The sequence below is a fragment of the Mus caroli genome, unplaced genomic scaffold, assembly GCF_978045245.1.
Source record: "Mus caroli unplaced genomic scaffold, Mus_caroli_1 scaffold_1, whole genome shotgun sequence".
NCBI classification, from domain to species: Eukaryota; Metazoa; Chordata; class Mammalia; order Rodentia; family Muridae; genus Mus; species Mus caroli.
Window position 1 is genome coordinate 14,679,850 of NW_028227256.1, and position 18,418 is coordinate 14,698,267.

General features: G+C 38.9%; 1 protein-coding gene across 1 annotated transcript in view; it reads left to right on the plus strand.

Moving 5' to 3' along the window:
- Positions 1 to 16,047: 16,047 nt before the first annotated feature.
- Crispld1 (cysteine rich secretory protein LCCL domain containing 1) overlaps positions 16,048 to 18,418 on the plus strand; it is a 39,225-nt gene continuing 36,854 nt past the window's right edge. Inside the window, exons 1-2 of the mRNA XM_021161462.2 lie at positions 16,048 to 16,375; positions 17,197 to 17,517. Coding sequence (XP_021017121.1) covers positions 17,260 to 17,517 — 258 coding nt within the window. The 5' untranslated portion in view covers positions 16,048 to 16,375; positions 17,197 to 17,259. The remainder of the gene's footprint in view (positions 16,376 to 17,196; positions 17,518 to 18,418) is intronic.

An 18,418-nucleotide genomic window follows, 5' to 3' on the forward strand; every position in this document is an offset into this window, starting at 1 on the left:
CCCTATTTGAACTTCCAGTTCCTTCTTCCTCGTGGCCTAAATGAGTGCTGCATTTCACACTGAGCTCTACTTTCCTCTGCAGCAGATGGGGCGCCTAGTGAAGGTAACAGAAGTATTGGGTTGCTCCATGATAGTAACCCACAATGCACAGATGGGTTAAGCTGCTACAGTCCCATGCAGCCCACAGAGCTCATCATACTAATGTGAGAGACAACATTATTTTGTGCGTTACACTTACTTCTCTCCTTCAGCACAGTTCTAACAAAGGCAACCAGATATTTTTAACGACAGCACTGAAACACCTTCTTAAATACCTAATGCCAGAAAGGTCTTCCCAAAGTTAACAGAAACTATTTTTCATCAGGGTATATGATTATAAACATGAATGAGCATGACATTAGGATTTTAATTTCTTTAACAGTGGGAGTATTAATTTTGGCAAGGTGGTAATGTTCTTCTGCTCAGCAGTTTCCACTGGAGAATGACTTCAAATTCCCAAGTTTTCCTCCAGCTTTCAAGTTGTCTTGACAACTAAGAGTATTCCAGGTTCAGGAGGATAGGTTAGGCTACTGAGAGGACTACAATTACTCTATGCCTGAACATTTTAGATGGCAGACTTTGTCTTTTCCTGCATATATCTGGGCTGGTAGGAAGCTTGCTGAAAGAAGCCTCCACAGAGAGGCTAGGGAGAGGCTATCCATCACAGCCAGGACGTGATGGAAAGTAGCACTAAGGGCCAGTGATTTGCCTGATCCCTACCCTAAACCCCAGGGAAAGCACTAGCAAAAAATACATCTGCACTTACATTTCTTTGTACCTCCCCCCCTTTTTTTTGGAAAAAAATTTCAAGACACCATATTTTTTGAAAACCTTTAAAACATTAACTTTTCCCATTTTGGTTCCTCTTCCATGACACATATTTTCTTGTCCAATGATGCAGAAGTATCCAGACATTTCTAGGTCATGGGAGGTGAGTAGTCTGTCATCTATCACTTAGAATGGAGGAGTGGATTTATATGATTTACATTTGTCCTAGGAAAATTTATTGCTGTTTATTTTAGTATTCAACCATACTAGAAGAAAAAATGACATATTTTCTATTGTATCTTAAAAACATTTCAAATTGTTGTCATATAAACAACATATATATTACAATATAAAATAGAAAGAAATATTATTTAACCCAGGAATAAATAATCAAGGAATATGGAAGTGTTTTATATTGTAACATAAGTTGAAATATATTTCAGCATTTCTTTTTTTTAATTTTTAATATTTTTTATTACATATTTTCCTCAATTACATTTCCAATGCTATCCCAAAAGTCCCCCATAGCGCCCCCCACTTCCCTACCCACCCATTCCCATTCTTTTGGCCCTGGCATTCCCCTATATTGGGGCATATAAAGTTTGCAAGTCCAATGGGCCTCTCTTTCCAGTGATGGCCGACTAGGCCATCTTTTGATACATATGCAGCTAGAGATAAGAGCTCCGGGGTACTGGTTAGTTCATAATGTTGTTCCAACTATAGGGTTGCAGATCCCTTTAGCTTCTTGGGTACTTTCTCTAGCTTCTCCGTTGGGAGCCCTGTGATACATCCAATAGCTGACTGTGAGCATCCACTCCTGTGTTTGCTAGGCCCCTGCATAGTCTCACAAGAGACAGCTATCTTTGGGTCCTTTCAGCAAAATCTTGCTAGTGTATGCAATGGTGTCCGTGTTTAGAAGCTGATTATGGTATGGATCCCTGGATATGGCAGTCTCTAGATGGTCCATCCTTTCATCACAGCTCCAAGCTTTGTCTCTGTAACTCCTTCCATGGGTGTTTTGTTCCCAATTCTAAGAAGGGGCACAGTGTCCACATTTTGGTCTTCATTCTTCTTGAGTTTCATGCGTTTAGCAAATTGTATCTTATATCTTGGATATCCTAAGTTTTGGGCTAATATCCACTTATCAGTGAATATATATTGTGTGAGTTCCTTTGTGATTGTGTTACCTCACTCAAGATGATGCCCTCCAGGTCCATCCATTTGGCTAGGAATTTTATAAATTCATTCTTTTTAATAGCTGAGTAGTACTCCATTGTGTAAATGTACCATAATTTCTGTATCCATTCCTCTGTTGAGGGACATCTGGGTTCTTTCCAGCTTCAGGTATGGTGGAATTCAGGTATGGTGAGGGTCCGTGGCAAATGGGATATTGACAATGGTGGTAATGTTGCTCAGGTTAGGTGATTCTCTCTTCAGTCAGGAAGTAGAGCAAAAGAGAGAACAAGGCAGGAGGACATCTGCTTGATCCACTTTCACAAGAGAACTGAAAGGATTGGGTGGCAACTACATTGTGAAAGCATACACTGGATACAGGCTTTCTCCCAGCCTCCTCTTTGAAGGCCCTGAAACTTCCCAGAACACTAACCTCTGGAACAAACATCTAACCCGTTACCTTGTGAAGGTTATAGTGTATCTGACACATCTCACTGAAATGTGTGTGTTGGGAACTTTGGTAAAGGGGTTCATTGACTTAACTTCTGGTTTCCTATATGGGCAATGAAGACATCACTATTAGAGAAATAGGGGATTTAGTGCCAATTAAAAAATATTTCGTATTCTAAAAAATTACAAGTAACCTTGAATTGACACATGGCCTTTCAAAGCAAGTGTTAACACATTTTTTTTAAAAGAGGACAATAAAATAAATAAATAAGATGCAGAGAGCACAGACTGTTTATGACTTCCCTCAGGCAGTACGCTGACAAATGACAGAGTTTGGATTAGACCTCCATCCACATTGTACACTCCTATCTCCTGACACAACCAGCAGGCCTTGCTAGAATACAGTCTTGGACTGTCTTAGTCAGGGTTTCTATTCCTGCACAAACATCATGACCAAGAAGCAAGTTGGGGAGGAAAGGGTTTATTCAGCTTACACGTCCATACTGCTGTTCATCACCAAAGGAAGTCAGGACTTGGACTCAAGCAGGTCAGAAAGCAGGAGCTGATGCAGAGCCATGGAGGGATGTTCCTTACTGGCTTGCTTCCCCTGGCTTGCTCAGCCTGCTCTCTTATAGAACCAAGACTACCAGCCCAGAGATGGTCCCACCCTCAAGAGGCTTTTCCCCCTTGATCACTAATTGAGAAAATGCCTTACATTTCGATCTCATGGAGGCATTTCCTCAAGTGAAGCTCCTTTCTCTGTGACAACTCCAGCTGTGTCAAGTTAACACAAAACTAACCAGTACAATTGACCCCTTGTCAACTTGACACACAAACACATCACTAATAAGCCTCAACCCTTACAGTCTTATTCATCCCCAAGATCTAAATAACTTTAAAAGTCCCACAGTCTTTACATATTCTTAAAATTTCAATCTCTCTTAAAATCCAAAGTCTTTACAATTAAAAGTCTCTTAACTGTGGGTTCCACTAAAATACTTCCTTCAAGAAGGAAAAGCATCAGGGCACAGTCACAGTGAAAAGCAAAAATCAATCTCTAACTGTCCAATGTCTGGGATCCAACTCAAGATCTTCTGAGCTCTTCCAAGGGCTTGGGTCACTTCTCCAGCCATGCCCTTTGTAACACACAGGTTGTCTTCTAGGCTCCAGCTGCCTGTACTCCACTGCTGCTGCTCTTGGTGGTCATCTCATGGTACTGGCATCTCCAAAACACTGCACAGGGAAAGGAGCTTCAGTTGAGAAAATGCCACCATGAGATCCAGCTGTAAGGCATTTTCTCAATTAGTGATCAAGGGGGGAATGTCCCTTGTGGGTGGTACCATCTTTGGGCTGATAGTCTTGGATTCTATAAGAGAGAAGGCTGAGCAAGCCAGGGGAAACAAGCCAGTAAAGAATATCCCACCATGGCTTCTGCATCAGCTCCTGCTTTCTGACCTGCTTGAGTTCCAGTCCTGACTTCCTTTGGTGATGAACAGCAATGTGGAAGTGTAAGCCAAATAAACCCTTTCCTCCCCAACTTGCTTCCTGGTCACGATGTTTGTTCAGGAATAGAAACCCTGACTAAAACATGGACCACAACAGTCTGGTTGGAGGATTCCATCAATTGATGGCTTTTGGCAAATCAGTGAGGGTTTTGCACAGTCTCTTTCATTGTCTTTTCAAAGGAAAATGCCATGTCTTAACTTACTATGGGTATCTTCAGAAGTACTATTAGGAGAGCTCAAAAGTTCTGTGAGGGCCAGTGGTAAAATGCCTGGAAACATTTCATAAGCGTTTTCTCCTCCCCTCTTCTTTCTTCTCTTCTCTTCTCTTCTCTTCTCTTCTCTTCTCTTCTCTTCTCTTCTCTTCTCTTCTCTTCTCTTCTCTTCTCTTCTCTTCTCTTCTCTTCTCTTCTCTTCTCTTCTCTTCTCTTCTCTTCTCTCCTCTCCTCTCCTCTCCTCTCCTCTCCTCTCCTCTCCTCTCCTCTCCTCTCCTCTCCTCTCCTCTCCTCTCCTCTCCTCTCCTCTCCTCTCCTCTCCTCTCCTCTCCTCTCCTCTCCTCTCCTCTGCAGGATTTTTATGCAAATTATCAAACTTGTTTCACACTGAGTATTGAACTTTCAAACATAAACACAGAACGTACACATACATATACTACACATACATATACACACAAATACATAGAATGGACAAACAAGCAGTATAACACACACACAAAAAAAAAACCAGAGAGACAGAGACAAAGAGAGAGGCTTGTTTGCTGGGTTTCAATCCCTGAACCAGAAATAGCTTTTAGTGACAACCAGAGATTTTGTTTATGTAAGTTAATGAAAGGGGCTTTCTTGTAGCACACATGGACAGTGTTGGTTTCTGCTTCTTCCCACACTGAAGGATTTTGGTTGCTTTTGGCTTGATTAGGCAGGAGTTACTATGTGATGCTCTCTACTGAGAAGACACCAGCAATCAGCTAGTAGGTGACCTTGTGAACTTTGGTGCAAATACAATTCAACACACGAGAAATACTTGGATGACCTAACATCTAATTGACATGGTGCTCTTTATATATGGAACCTCTGAGAAAAGATGAGGGCGGAGGACACATAACTCTGGCGAATCCAGTATTTTTTTTTTTTTTTGTTTTTTTAGGAAGTGCTACCCTGCCAAACCTTGCCATCTATGGTTCCAACAGTATCAAGGAACATGACTTTTCCTAATACCTAGGAGATAAGAAACCTCTGCTTATAACTTGTCTTCTTTCTACTTTTTCCAAAGTCAAAATCATGAAATCTTGCACATTTTTATTTGGAATCATTTGGTCTTCCTGAGGTCTTTCCTAATCAATCTAAGCAAAGGATTGATGCATAGATAGACTTTGGGTTTATAGACAGACTTTGACTTGTTTGGTCTTCTTAATGTAAAAATTATGAATTGTACATTTGAAAAAATAAAATCTTTTTACACATTATGAAAATTTACCATCTTAATTTATTAAAAATAATTACCACATATGTGAAAATCTTGTGCCTACATAAAATAGTGGAGAGGGACTCATTGGTTCTAGGTTTATAATCAGGGCACTCACTTATTCACTCCATCAAAAGATGTGTGTTTCTCTGTATTGTTCTTTCCCTACCTTGTTTGTTGTGAGCATCTGTGGTAGGTAAACCATCTGGTCTTAGAAAGGACATGAGGAAAGGCTGCCAACATTGCCAGGAGATAACTGAGACTCTTCATCTGGCATAGCCTTAAGGAGTCATCTCAGATTTCATCCAAAGCAGTCAGTTTTGTTGAAAGCCCTGTCAACTGGAAGATTATTTGCCTAGACTTAGAAACCCTGAACTTCAAGACACAACATGGCATAATGTTCATAGGCTGGGTCTTACTCTTCTATTTATAAAAAGAATAAGTTGGAATAGCTTAAGAAAGGTTCAAAAACATAAAGAGCATAGAAAATGTTCAGGTATGCTCAGTCTTTTGAATTAAAATTCTAATGATTGAAGTATAATTCTAGCAGACTTGAATCTAGAAGCAAAAATGATTTCTTGTATTGAAAGTCTGGAACTAGCAATGAACTAAAATAAATATGTTGGAGAAGTTAGAAAAATAGGTGGAAATAGGTTCTTAGAATATGGTACAAAGGTTGTGTCCCTAGGAGATACTATGGCCTTTGAATGTACTTTTTAATTAAGGCAATATCATAATGAATTTAGTACCTTGAATACATTTGGGGTTTTGAGATAATATCTTTATTGGTTTTACTTCAAAAGTAGATTGATCATGGCTTTCATAATTTTTCATGGTCATAAAAGTAATAATTTCTGAATTTCACAACAAACCAAGGCAAGCCAAAGTCTGACATTTTCTTGGTAAGAAATTGTTAACATTAGGTTAGATTTTTGTGAGGTTATCTTTTTTATGTAGAGGATGGAGTTTAACTTCAGGTGCTTTTATAAACCACTCTATTATTTTTGAGACTGGATATCTCAATGAACTTCCAGCTTACCAAATTGACTAGGTTGAATGGCCAGGGAACCCCAGAGACCTTCTATTACTGTCTCTCCAGCACTGAATTATAGGCTTGGTCTGCCATGCCTGGCTTTTTCCATGGGTGTTGGAAATCTCAGCTTGGGTTCTCGTGCTTAGATGCAGTAGCATATTTACTGACTGACCCATCTCCCCAGCCCCATCTTTGCATAGTTTCAATTTTTAAGTTAAGTGGAAATTTGGCTTAGAGCATATGTATGAGGATAACAGCACAGAGAATGGTCATTTCTTTGTTCTATACTTGCATTTTAGTTAAAAATATATAAACAGAATTTCTTTTCTTTACACTTTATTATCTATAAAGATAGGGAGCAGCTCAGTTTTATAATAAGTTAAAGGTGTTTATTATGTTATGTAACATAAATGACAAAGTAAAAGCAATGCAATGAGGAAGATAGATTTCCCAAAGGTTGCTATGAGGCTTAGTTGTTATTTTTGTGGCTTTAACAGTGGAAAGCACTGAGTCCCAGGACTTAAGCAGGAAGCCATGATCACTGAGTATTCATGAAATGCCAAAACAGAGCTGCTTCTGTCTAAGGGAATTATATTCGTCTTGGAAGGGCCCAGAAACAGAGTGATGCCAGGTTTATGCCACAAAATGAAGATCAATTACAATGTATGTTTTACCAAATTAAATAGCTTTAGAAATGTTTAGAAAACAGTTGCGACATATAAAGTTGCTAATGCTCAAAGTAGCACAGAGTGTCACAAAGAAAAAATTGTCTTTGGAAAAAGAAAGGGGAAATTGTGGGTTAAATAGCAAAAAGACGAGGAGAAAGAAAATGGGTCTGTATTTCTTTAGATGATTTTTCTCTTGGTTTGTGTTTCTTTAATTCTAACCCTGTAGCTTGGATTAGCAAACTGAGCCAAGGGTATACTTTAAATAAATCTTGAGAAGCCTGAAGTAGAACAGGAAATCTGGTCAGATAGAGCAAGGCAATTTGCTTCACATATGGGAGCAATGTTCAGCTTGGAAGTAGACAGACAGTCTGTGAGCTGAATTGTTACAATCAGTAAAGATATTAATTTAAAGTAGAAATCAAATCTATCTTCTGGGATTTGATGAAGTGGATGATTTTTCTTACATGTTCCCTTTCAAATAATTTTTTTACAACTGCAGGTGGTCTTGATTTTTGCATATTTAGTATATATAATATATATACTAATATTTATCTATATTATTAGTATTTATTATATAAGATATAATATCTGTATATCTGTAATATATACAGATGCATCTCAAATTATTCTATAAAATCTTGAATGAGCTAGAGAGAAGGCTGCTTTTGCAAGAAGGGAAATGAGTCTTGAATGTTTTTGATTCCTTGCTCAGCCATTCTGTTGGCCATCTGGATCTCAGCCACTGTTCATGTCTCAAAACACACACCTACTACTTCCTTCCTGGCACAAGCTTAATCTGACTCTGCAGAACATTGCTTCCTTTATATAATAACGTTGAGGGCAGACAGTCTTTTTACTTCATTTTATTTTTCCATATCAAGAAATGTGTTTCACCTTGGATTTGACCCTGCATGCTTCCTGCCATTCACTTTTTGTTTTAGTCAAATGAATGTTCCTTTTTGCAGAGCCAGCTCTTTCTAAAGTAAGAATTCCTGTTTGGTTTCAGGGTTATATTTTTCTTAAACATCTCATTTATTAAAATACTATGTAACAGTAGAGTATGCTGACAAAATCATACATTTTTAAATCTATAAATCCTTTAGAAAAAGCAATTCAATTCTTCCAAGTGAACAATCTCTTAGAAAGGATAGCTGTGCAGCACAGCTTGATGCAACACTTTATTTACTGCTTTCCTGCTTTTCTTTAAAATTGAATCACCTACATACAACTATCCTTGTATTTATTTATTGTTTGGTTAAGAGGCAATAGCTGGATTATTGACAAAGTTCATAGGAAAACAAAACAAAAACAAAATACCCCTGCAACCTTTCAAACCACAGGCCACTAGTGAAGTGAGAAGTAAGAAAAGTGTCTAAACTTCAAAATAAAATGGTTAGTTAAGCCGGGCGGTGGTGGCGCACGCCTTTAATCCCAGCACTTGGGAGGCAGAGGCAGACGGATTTCTGAGTTCGAGGCCAGCCTGGTCAACAAAGTGAGTTCCAGGACAGCCAGGGCTATAGAGAGAAACCCTGTCTCGAAAAACCAAAAAAAAAAAAAAAAAAAAAAAAAAAAATGGTTAGTTAAAATGTCCTCTGTGAGCTTGCCACTGCCTCTCACCTCTGATGCCAGTGTTTCATTGTACAAAGATTGCACTTGCATGCCTAAGAAAGTAGCAGTTGGTGGAGGAAGGTTTGGTTATGGGATGGCTCTGGCAAGGATTTTGAGGTAAAAGGTCATTCAGTTCTAGTTACCTGATTTCACTGAACTTCAACAACACTTGTTCTACATGACCAGTTCATTACTTAAAGTGTTAAGGTCTCAGCAAGGTCTCTTCTCTGACAGCTAATGTGCAGAATGCAAGAGTAAAATTTCTGGAGTTGAGATCATTATACCCAATGTATTCGTGGGTCTGGTAGGTGGACTTTGTGGTTCTTTGACAGGCTGAATTCTGTAGCTGAGAGTCTAATTCAGGACTATCTTGAGAGAACAACAATAAGCATGGCATGCTGTTTCATGACAATGAGATGGACTTCCAAGATGGCAGGTTCAAGTTGCTATGTCTCCTCAAAGTTAGTGTGGAATAAATACTCTGTCACTTCGGCCAACATTCAATGGGGGCAATAAAAGTCAAAAGATCAAGCCCAAAGCCAATGTAAGAGAACGATTTGTTGACAGAACTCAATCAATCACTACAGTAGGGATGTTTAATTTACCATGGATACTCAAAAAAAGAAAGAAGAAAAATTTCCACAGAATTATTCTTTATCCAAATTACAACAAATACATATTAAATTTAATGGTACTTACTATGAGTGTAGATTGTTATGTATTTATTTCAAATAAAATAGATTCTATTTTGGGGCTGGAGAGATAGATCAGTTATTATGTTCACTACACAAGGATGAAGACCTGAGTTTAGATCCCTGACATATACAAAGTCAGGTATGCCTGTAATTGCAAATTGTAGCAGTAGAGAGGATAAGATAGGTGGATCCTTGGAGTGTCTAGCTGCTTAGATAGCCTAGCTAAAATGATAGATTCCAGAATTAGTAAAAACAAACAAACAAACAAACAAACATAAACAAAAGAAAACAACATCAACTCTGTTTCTAGAAATATAGTGACCTGGGCTGGTGGGATTTCTTGGAGATTACTAGTATATACTGCTCTTGCTGACCTGATTTTGATTTTCCAATCATAGTGTCTAAAGGTTCATAACCACGTGGACCTCTAACTCCAGAGATTTCTGAAACTGCTTGTCTCTGTTAATGTGTGGATTCATGGGCACACACTCCCCCTATTCCTACACACTCTCACACAAACAAATGATTTAGAAATAGCTAAAATAAACCTTATAAAAATATTGTAAGGGAAAGTGAGGATGACATCTGATGTCAACTTCTGGTGTCTCTACACAAATGCACATATGTGCACACAAACACATAGACAAACACACTCATATACACATACAACATATATTTCAAAGATTCTCAAATCTAGGTCCCCATTGTAATTAAGTCTTACTAGTCTCTTCAAGTCTAAAAGAAATTGTAGTTGTACTACTAATCTTGCCTTTCATTAAGCATTTTAGGCTATATGCAGATTTTAGAATATAGGTAGAGTATGTTTATAGTTGGACAAGTTGAAGAGTTTCTGGAAGAGTTAGGATTTGAGAAAAAAGGAAAGAAGAGAGATAAGAGATAACTGTAGCTGTTGGTATGTATTATAGATTGGGAAAGAATTTGCACAAATGGTGAAAAGAAAGACATATTTAGAACCAAGAAGATATCAAAATTGGTACCGAAATTAAGATCATTAAATGAAGCAAGGCAGATGAAGAAACAGGAATCTCCTGTCAATGATGTATTTTTTAATAATAACATTATGGATGTTTCAAATATGTTTACAAGAACTGGTTATTTAAGCAAGTAATTCAATATTTTCTATTTGCTCATATGCTTTGCTTATTGTTTATAAAATCATTGGTTCCTTAATATTTTATTTTGTTGTAATTCTCCCCACTCTCTTTCTCTGTATCTTCCCCTATCCCTTTCCTCCTTGCTTTCTTCCTCCCTCTCTTCCCACCTCTCACTTTGTGTGTGTACTATGTGTTCATTCAGTATGTATGAGCTTATGTGCATGCATGCTGGGGACAGATGTCATCTGTCTTGCTCATTAGTTCTTCACCTTAGTTTTTGAGACAGTATCTCTCACTGAACCTGGAGCTCACTGAATTAACCAAGCTGTATGGACAATGAGTTCCAAGGATCCTCCTGTCTCTGCCTACCCAATTCTTATGCTGCCTCTTCAGCTTTTACAAGAACTCTGATCCAAACTCACTTCTTTGTGCTTACAGGCCAAATGTGTTATTGGCAGATCCATCTATACAATAACCACTTCTAGATAGAAAGCATTGATAAGATTCATACTAATCTTTGGGTTTATTTTCAGGAGACTAGTTTGATATTATATATTACAAATAAAAGGGTTTCTCAAATCCTCCCTATTTTCAGTGTTTTCTGTACAATTTGTCGTTATAATCAAATTTTCAAAAAACTACCCTAATATCAATTGACAAAACATTTAATCCTAACATACTACACACACACACACACACACACACACAAACACACATACTCACACATACATGTGCATTCTTAATTGTAGGAGTGCATCTATATGTCAGACAGTAGAGTTATTAATTTCACTTTAATTAAGCATTATTCTATAAAATTGTCATTTAAGTGGAATATGGACTTTAGTCAACTACTTCTTCATAGGCTAGCTAATGACAGCTGAGAAAGCTTTTATGCCCTTTAGGCTGGAATGAAAGACTTGCTTCAGCCATTAATTCTACTGATGAAAGGGTGGAGACTTTCCCTGTAATATTCTTCTCTCAGCAGTTCGTCCCAGTAATCCTGGAAGACCTCTACCCCAAACACTTCTTAAAGCACATCTGTAGGTCTAGATATGGGGTGGCTACCCCTGAATGTGCCCTACAACTTCTTTCATTTGAAAACACGTTTGCATTTCTCTATGTTGAAAATATACTGCTTAAACCAGATGGATGGTTTTAGGTCAATGGATGTATCTTTCTATCTCTTGGACATGCTCTAGATTAAAAATCTGCTGATGCTGTAACTGTACATATAGGTTTTACGGTGATATGTAGAAGCATAAGCCACTAATTGAGACAACACTCATAACACAAATACCGCACCCTTCTGAAATACGTGATCATTTTACTGTTAGGAAACATATTCTACAGATAATTAGGAAGGCAGTATGGGAAAGAATAAATGCATTAGACATGCATTGCATTTATTTATTAAAGAGAGAATTTATATTTATAAATTTTAATTTAAATGAATGTCTTAGGACAGAATTCTTTAACTAGAAAATACTGAAAAACTATTAATATTATTTAGTTTTGAGACTCTTCCAATAGTTGCTAATGCCCTGTCCAGTTTTTACTTTTAAAATAATTGCCCCTCTCTCAGTAGCACAATTGTCTCCCACATATTTACTTCATAGATGTTTCGCCCCCAAGGAAATACCTTAGGTGACAATCATCTCAAGCATGATGAGCTTTGTTTATTTTGTAGATTTCAGTTCATCTGCTATGTACATCCTGGAGCACACATACCCTTAGGTTCAAATGTATTTACACTCTTTGTCCTTGGATACTGGTATTGTATTTAGAGGTTGTACAGCCTTTAGAACATGAGGCCTAGCTGGCATATGGAGGCCACTATAGTTGGGCCTTAAGAGTCATTTACTGGATTTCTTTCTGGTCAGAATTCTCTGCTTCCTGAGCAAGCTCTCTGCTTCTGTATCCCATCTGTGGCTAGCAGTCTCCTGCTTAAATGGTTCATCAGCCATACCTCCAGCAATGAAAGACTATGCACCCTATACTATAAACCCAAATAAACCCTTTCTCCTCCTTGTTTCTATATGGCATTTTGTTAAGGCAATGGGAAAAATCAACTAACAAACATACTTTCCCAAGATCATATTTTGTATTTCCAAAAGTCCCATTCATCTGTGTATTTAATATACATTGTAAGAGATAAAATGGAACCCATATACACCTCTTACTCTATAAGAAATTTTACTGTTGTTGGGGAATAGGCTAAGTATTCAAGTAACTCTGACTTGAGAAATTAGAAGAGGGCAGGGAAGTGGCAGAAGAGATGGCTGAACCATGTAAACCTATGGCAGGGAATGGATTGAGTTAGATCATCAGACTGAGTGTTATAGATTTCCTAGGCAGACTAGAGTAGCAGGAAAGACAGAGAAACACAAGGAAGTTACTGAATGCTTTATAAGTGCATAGAGAGTGTCCCAGCTGTGAGCAAAGAGAAAGAGGAATTCCTGAAGGTAATGCATGAGCAGCACCCAATTGCAAAATAACAACAGTGTTTCATTCAAATCTCAAATCAGGCTAATTTTTTCCCTAGACCTCAAGACACACTAAAAGAGTTACCAACTTATAACATGAATGTGGATCTAAATAGTTACAGTGCTACTAACCTAACCCAAGCATCATAATAAAGCTGGTCTTGACAATGAAATTTATTTCTGTACCTTAGTTATGAAATCGTGAAGGTGACTCTATATGAAGGGCCTTCTTCATATGCGAGCACAAATCCACCCTATATGGAACAAAGACATGATTGGAAAATGGCTAGCAGTACAGTTAAAACATAATATAGCGGTGTTTTCTTCATGACTTTGAGATAGGCAAGTATTTCTCCTGCAAGGTCCAGGGCTGGTAAAATGGCTCAGGAATTAAGAATAGGTGCTGCTGTTGGAGAAAACCTGGGTTTGCCTCTCAAAACTGACTTGGTGGCTCTTGACCTCCTGTAGTTCCTACTCCAGAGCACTGGTTGCCCTCTCTGTATATATACACAAACATTCAGGCACTTACACCATATGTACATCAAAGGCTTCCCTGGATCATATAATGCAATATACAGATATATTCAGGCACTGACATTTACACAGAAGAGGAAAATAAGTAAGTCTTTAAAATAAATTAATACATCTACACAAGTTCTATTTATTAAAGTACTAAACACAAGAAATGTAGCATTACACATCTCCAGGGAAAGAGATGTAAGGATGTCTTAATAGGGGTTCTAGAGAGAAGATGTGAGGTTATGGCAGTATGGGGTAACTGACACCTCTACAACATGTACTCACTTGGAAATTCAGAGGTAGGTTAGCACACATTTTAAAGTAATTCCTTACTTTCCACATACATTGATAATTACAGCATGAGGAATAGAATACTAGCAAAAGAAAATCATCTTTGCAGAAACATGTGAATTCCAGTGCTTTAGGCTACATGTAGCTAATACTCAAGCCAAGCCAGTGTGGCTTAAACATCCATTTGTTATCTCCCATAACCAGAAAATGGAGTGGTTGGCCAGGAACCGGGAGGAACAGCCACTATTTATTCTTTTGTTCAACAGGTAAAGAGGTCATTCTTTCATCTGTCCCTTGTCTTTGCTCAAAAGCAACTGTACTTTTCAAATCTCACAAATTAGCACCTAAAGATAATTTTTCTTTTGATCACAAAAGAAAACCACTGTAACTCCTTTCCTCAGCTCTAAATTCAGCCCTGCCTTCCTTGAATGATGAACAAGTATTGCTTGAACTGTCTCTTCCTACACTAGTCACTGCTACAGGGATCTATTTTCAATATTGCTTAGAATGAGCACTAGTCACTTCCTAAGGTTGCTGCTGATGAGAAGGTGGGTACCCCATGTAAAACCAGAGGCTACAGATTCAGATGGAACAAACAGGTGGGAGATTCTGTGTTGGCCAAGTACACAACAGTATCTGCCACAATAGAGTAGAAATGCCACAACCCACCATGGCTTTACAAGGAACTGCTTCGGTCATAAACCAAAGTGCCATTTTAACATTCATTTGATGTGGATAAGATGTGCTTTTGTGTTGACAAATAGACTTTGCAATAACAAATAAAAACATGAACTGTATAAAAAAAGCTTATATAGTAAATTGGAAATGCAAGATTATTGAAGGCTTATGCTTAATATGATGAATATTTAGGCCATTCTTATATTAAATATGATTTATTTAGGTTCCTCTTCAAATATTTCAAAAAGATATAATTACTTTTAACAGATTTAACTCAATTCTCTCTATGATTTTCAATGACACATAAAGTGTTCCATGTAGACATGATCTCCATCTTTACTATACTATACTATTGCTCTATCACCTGTCCTTTACCATAAACTGTACTGTTTTAGATGTAAAATCTGAATGCTAGGGGCACTAATTATGAATTAATATTCCCAAACTACAAATTTGCATCCATTCTGTGTGTACAACGCTAAAGAAAACCCTTGTGATCCTATACCTGAGAAGGTTCAGTGTGGCTCTCTTTCTGATATGCCTGCTCCCCATTCTTTGCTATTCTAGGAAACAAGGATTCATGTCACCAGGGACTTTGGGGCCTGACTACAGAAGAGCAGCTGGATAATAGAAAGAGACAGGTAATGGTTGGGACAATCTGAGAATCCCCACCACAGGGTTTTTATTTGGACTTTGAGACATTCCAGATATAAAGACAGAAATTTGAGATGGACTCTGAAAGGAGCAGATGCAAAGACAGGGGGATTAGATAATCCACTTCAAAACAAAGTGTGCTTGTACAAACTGCACCACACTCAGTAGGGCAATACTTTTTGAGTTTACAATTAGTAAATTCCTACTCTAGGATGCAAAACAGGTATCTGTCTTGGGACTGGATTTTGAGATCCTGACAGTCTATCAATGATATATTGTTTAAAGGACTCTTCTTATTTCCACAAATGCCAAGTGCTGGTGATCCCTTTTCAGAAGCCGATGCTGCCTGTTTCCTGACATGTCTCAACTGTCAGGCAATAGTCTTTCTCCATCTGGTCCTCATTAAGCTTTAGTAGCCAAAGAAAGACTTCTTCCTTCTAGAAACTAGAGACCAATGGGGAATCCATTAGAGAAAATAAAAAAGTGTTTCTCTTTTTATCCCACCCTCTAGATTTCCTTTTGTGTGTACAAGACTGGAAGTTTTTAGCGTACCTCCATGCTCACTTACCTCCAGTTCTGGAGCTAGCTCCTTTGCAACCAGACTGTAAGTAATTTCAGCATCCCATCAGAGAGAATCTTAGGGGGAGGGTGTCTGATCTGAGAGAGGTGGAAGAAGTTAGAGGCTCTCTTCCCCCAGGGTCCAGACCTTGCGGGCCTCCACTCACAAAGGCACAGTGCACGCCCACGAAAGATCCTGGCTTGCTGCAAGTCGACTCCCACAGGCCTCGGGCCAGAACTGGGTGGAGGTGGAGGTGGGGGTGGTAAAGGAGGGCTCTGGCATCACGTGCCTGTGCAGGCACCTCAATAAATGCGGAGAGCTGAGGAGCCGCGGAAGCGCCTGGCGCCAGGGCTCTGCAAGCTGAAGCAGGAGGTCCCCGGGGAGTTTTTCCTTTGTCCCACCTCACCCTAGATCTCTGGAACACCGGGAACCACTCTGAGAGCTGCTTTCAGGGGCACTTTGCTAACTTTGGAGCCCGTGCCCACTGCTCCTCCCAGGTTCGCTTTGAGACACAGAGCTAGGGGCTCGCGTCCCCAGGGGTCAGCCAGCTCCTCACTCTGACTCCCGCGGTGGCCTGGTCCTTGTCGCCTCTGTGAAGGGCAGAGTCAAGGCAAGGAGCAGCTGCAGAGACAAGCAGTTCTGTAAGGCTCCGCTCTCTGAGGAACATCACACTGGAGAGGTAAGGGCGATGCACAAGTTGCATCCAGAGTGGTCCAGCTGCCAGGTTTTCCTGGTTCCCTATTTGGAAACATCATCTGGGAAAAACTGACTTGTAGAGAAAGGTCTGGCCAAGACAGGGTAGATGGATTGCAGGGCAGGAACACTTCATTTCGCCTTGTCCTGGGGACGCTCTCCCTGCAGGGTTCAGTGAACCTTGGGCTCCTGTTGTATGTGAGGGACATAGTCTGAAGTTCTCCAGGAGAACGCTTGGTAGGGTTAAATTCACATGTTGGGCTCAAATTTTGCTGGAATATGGGAATATGAATGATCTTTCCATCTGTGCATGGGTGAAAAAAAAAGTTGCTCCAGGGGCCTGAGCCATTCATTTTCAGTGAACCTCGTGGCCATCTCCAGGTACCAGCAATACAGGCATGAGTAGTGTATGAATAGCTATGAACCAGAGATGAAATGCTGGGATATTGTGCCTTTAAAAATAAAATAAAACAAAGCAAATTAAATAGAAAACTTTAAAGTTTCTGCAGAATATAAAAGTTTCCAGACAAAAATAAAACACTATATAAATAGTACTCATTGTAAGGTATGTCATTTAAAACCTTGTAATTCAGAAATTATTCTCAAGCCTTGAGCTTCCTCCTTTTGCCCTCGACTTTTGGCTTAGTGGTTAGCTTGGAAAAATATTTTGTGTCAACAGCACATTTTAAAAGTTCTTTATGGAAAAATGGAGGTGATAGAAAACGTATTTTCAAAACCAGAGTGCTTATATGTTGGGGTTTGCTATCATAAAATAATTTCATCTGAATCATGTGACATGTCTTATAGCCACAAGGAGTGGAAGAGCCTGTCTTGGAGATTTTCCCCGGGGAAACCCAGAGGCCATTCATTATGATGTGTAAGGCACAGGAGTGGCTCAGAGTGACCGCACTGCTATTTGTGGCTAGAGCAGTTCCAGCTATGGTGGTTCCTAATGCCACTTTGCTGGAGAAACTTTTGGAAAAATACATGGATGAGGATGGTGAATGGTGGACAGCTAAGCAAAGAGGGAAAAGAGCCATCACAGACAATGACATGCAGAGCATCTTGGATCTCCATAATAAACTGAGAAGTCAGGTGTACCCAACAGCTTCTAATATGGAGTATATGGTAAGACATGTTCACGTGGTGTATATCAAAGAAATGTTCTTGGTGCATAGGGCAGCATAGATAAATTCATTCATGCTGTTCTTTAATCTTTTCCCACTCATTCTGCTTTAATTTTTAACATTTTCTTGTAGTACATCCTTATCTGCACACTATCTGTTCATGTTTCTGTTGTTAAGGGCTCTTTCAATTTCAGTATAAACTTAAGTACCTTCAGATCCACTGTTCCTAAGTATTCTGAACTCTGCTTTAAAGGTAGGTCACCCCTTCCCTAAATAGTTACTGTATCGACTTTAAATGTCTCTTTTTACATTTACTTCTTTTGTGTGTGTGTGTGGGGGGTCACATGCCATGATGAAGAGGTGGCAATCAGAGGCCAACTTTCAGCAGTCAGTTCTCTTTTTCAGCACATGAACTCAGGTTATCAAACCTTGATCCTCAGGTTTTGTCTTTATTGTCTCAGCCATCTGGCCAGTTCCCATATTAACTTTCAATCTACTTAGTAGAAAGTTTATGCTCTAGGGTCTCTTAGGACCTTCCTATAAATAGTGGAGCTACACAACTCAGACCAAGACTTAGTGAAGAGTTCTGAATTGTTGGCACACATGTATGCCCCCAAGTAGACCTTTGTTTCTTGCAAATATGAAAACCACTTTATACTTGTTTTAACTGCTTTAGCCAATTTATTGTTCTTAATCTTCAAAGTGTAAATATAACAGGATCATTTCGTCCTTAATTACCTCATATAAATCAACAGGTTTGGGACACAAAATTAGTTCTTTAAAATTATTTGCATACCTTACGTATTTAGATAAGCTTTCAAACTGTATTATATTACTCCCATGAACTCAGAATGCACTGTGCTAGCAAAGCCAGCTAGCCAATACTTCAGTGACAGCAAAGT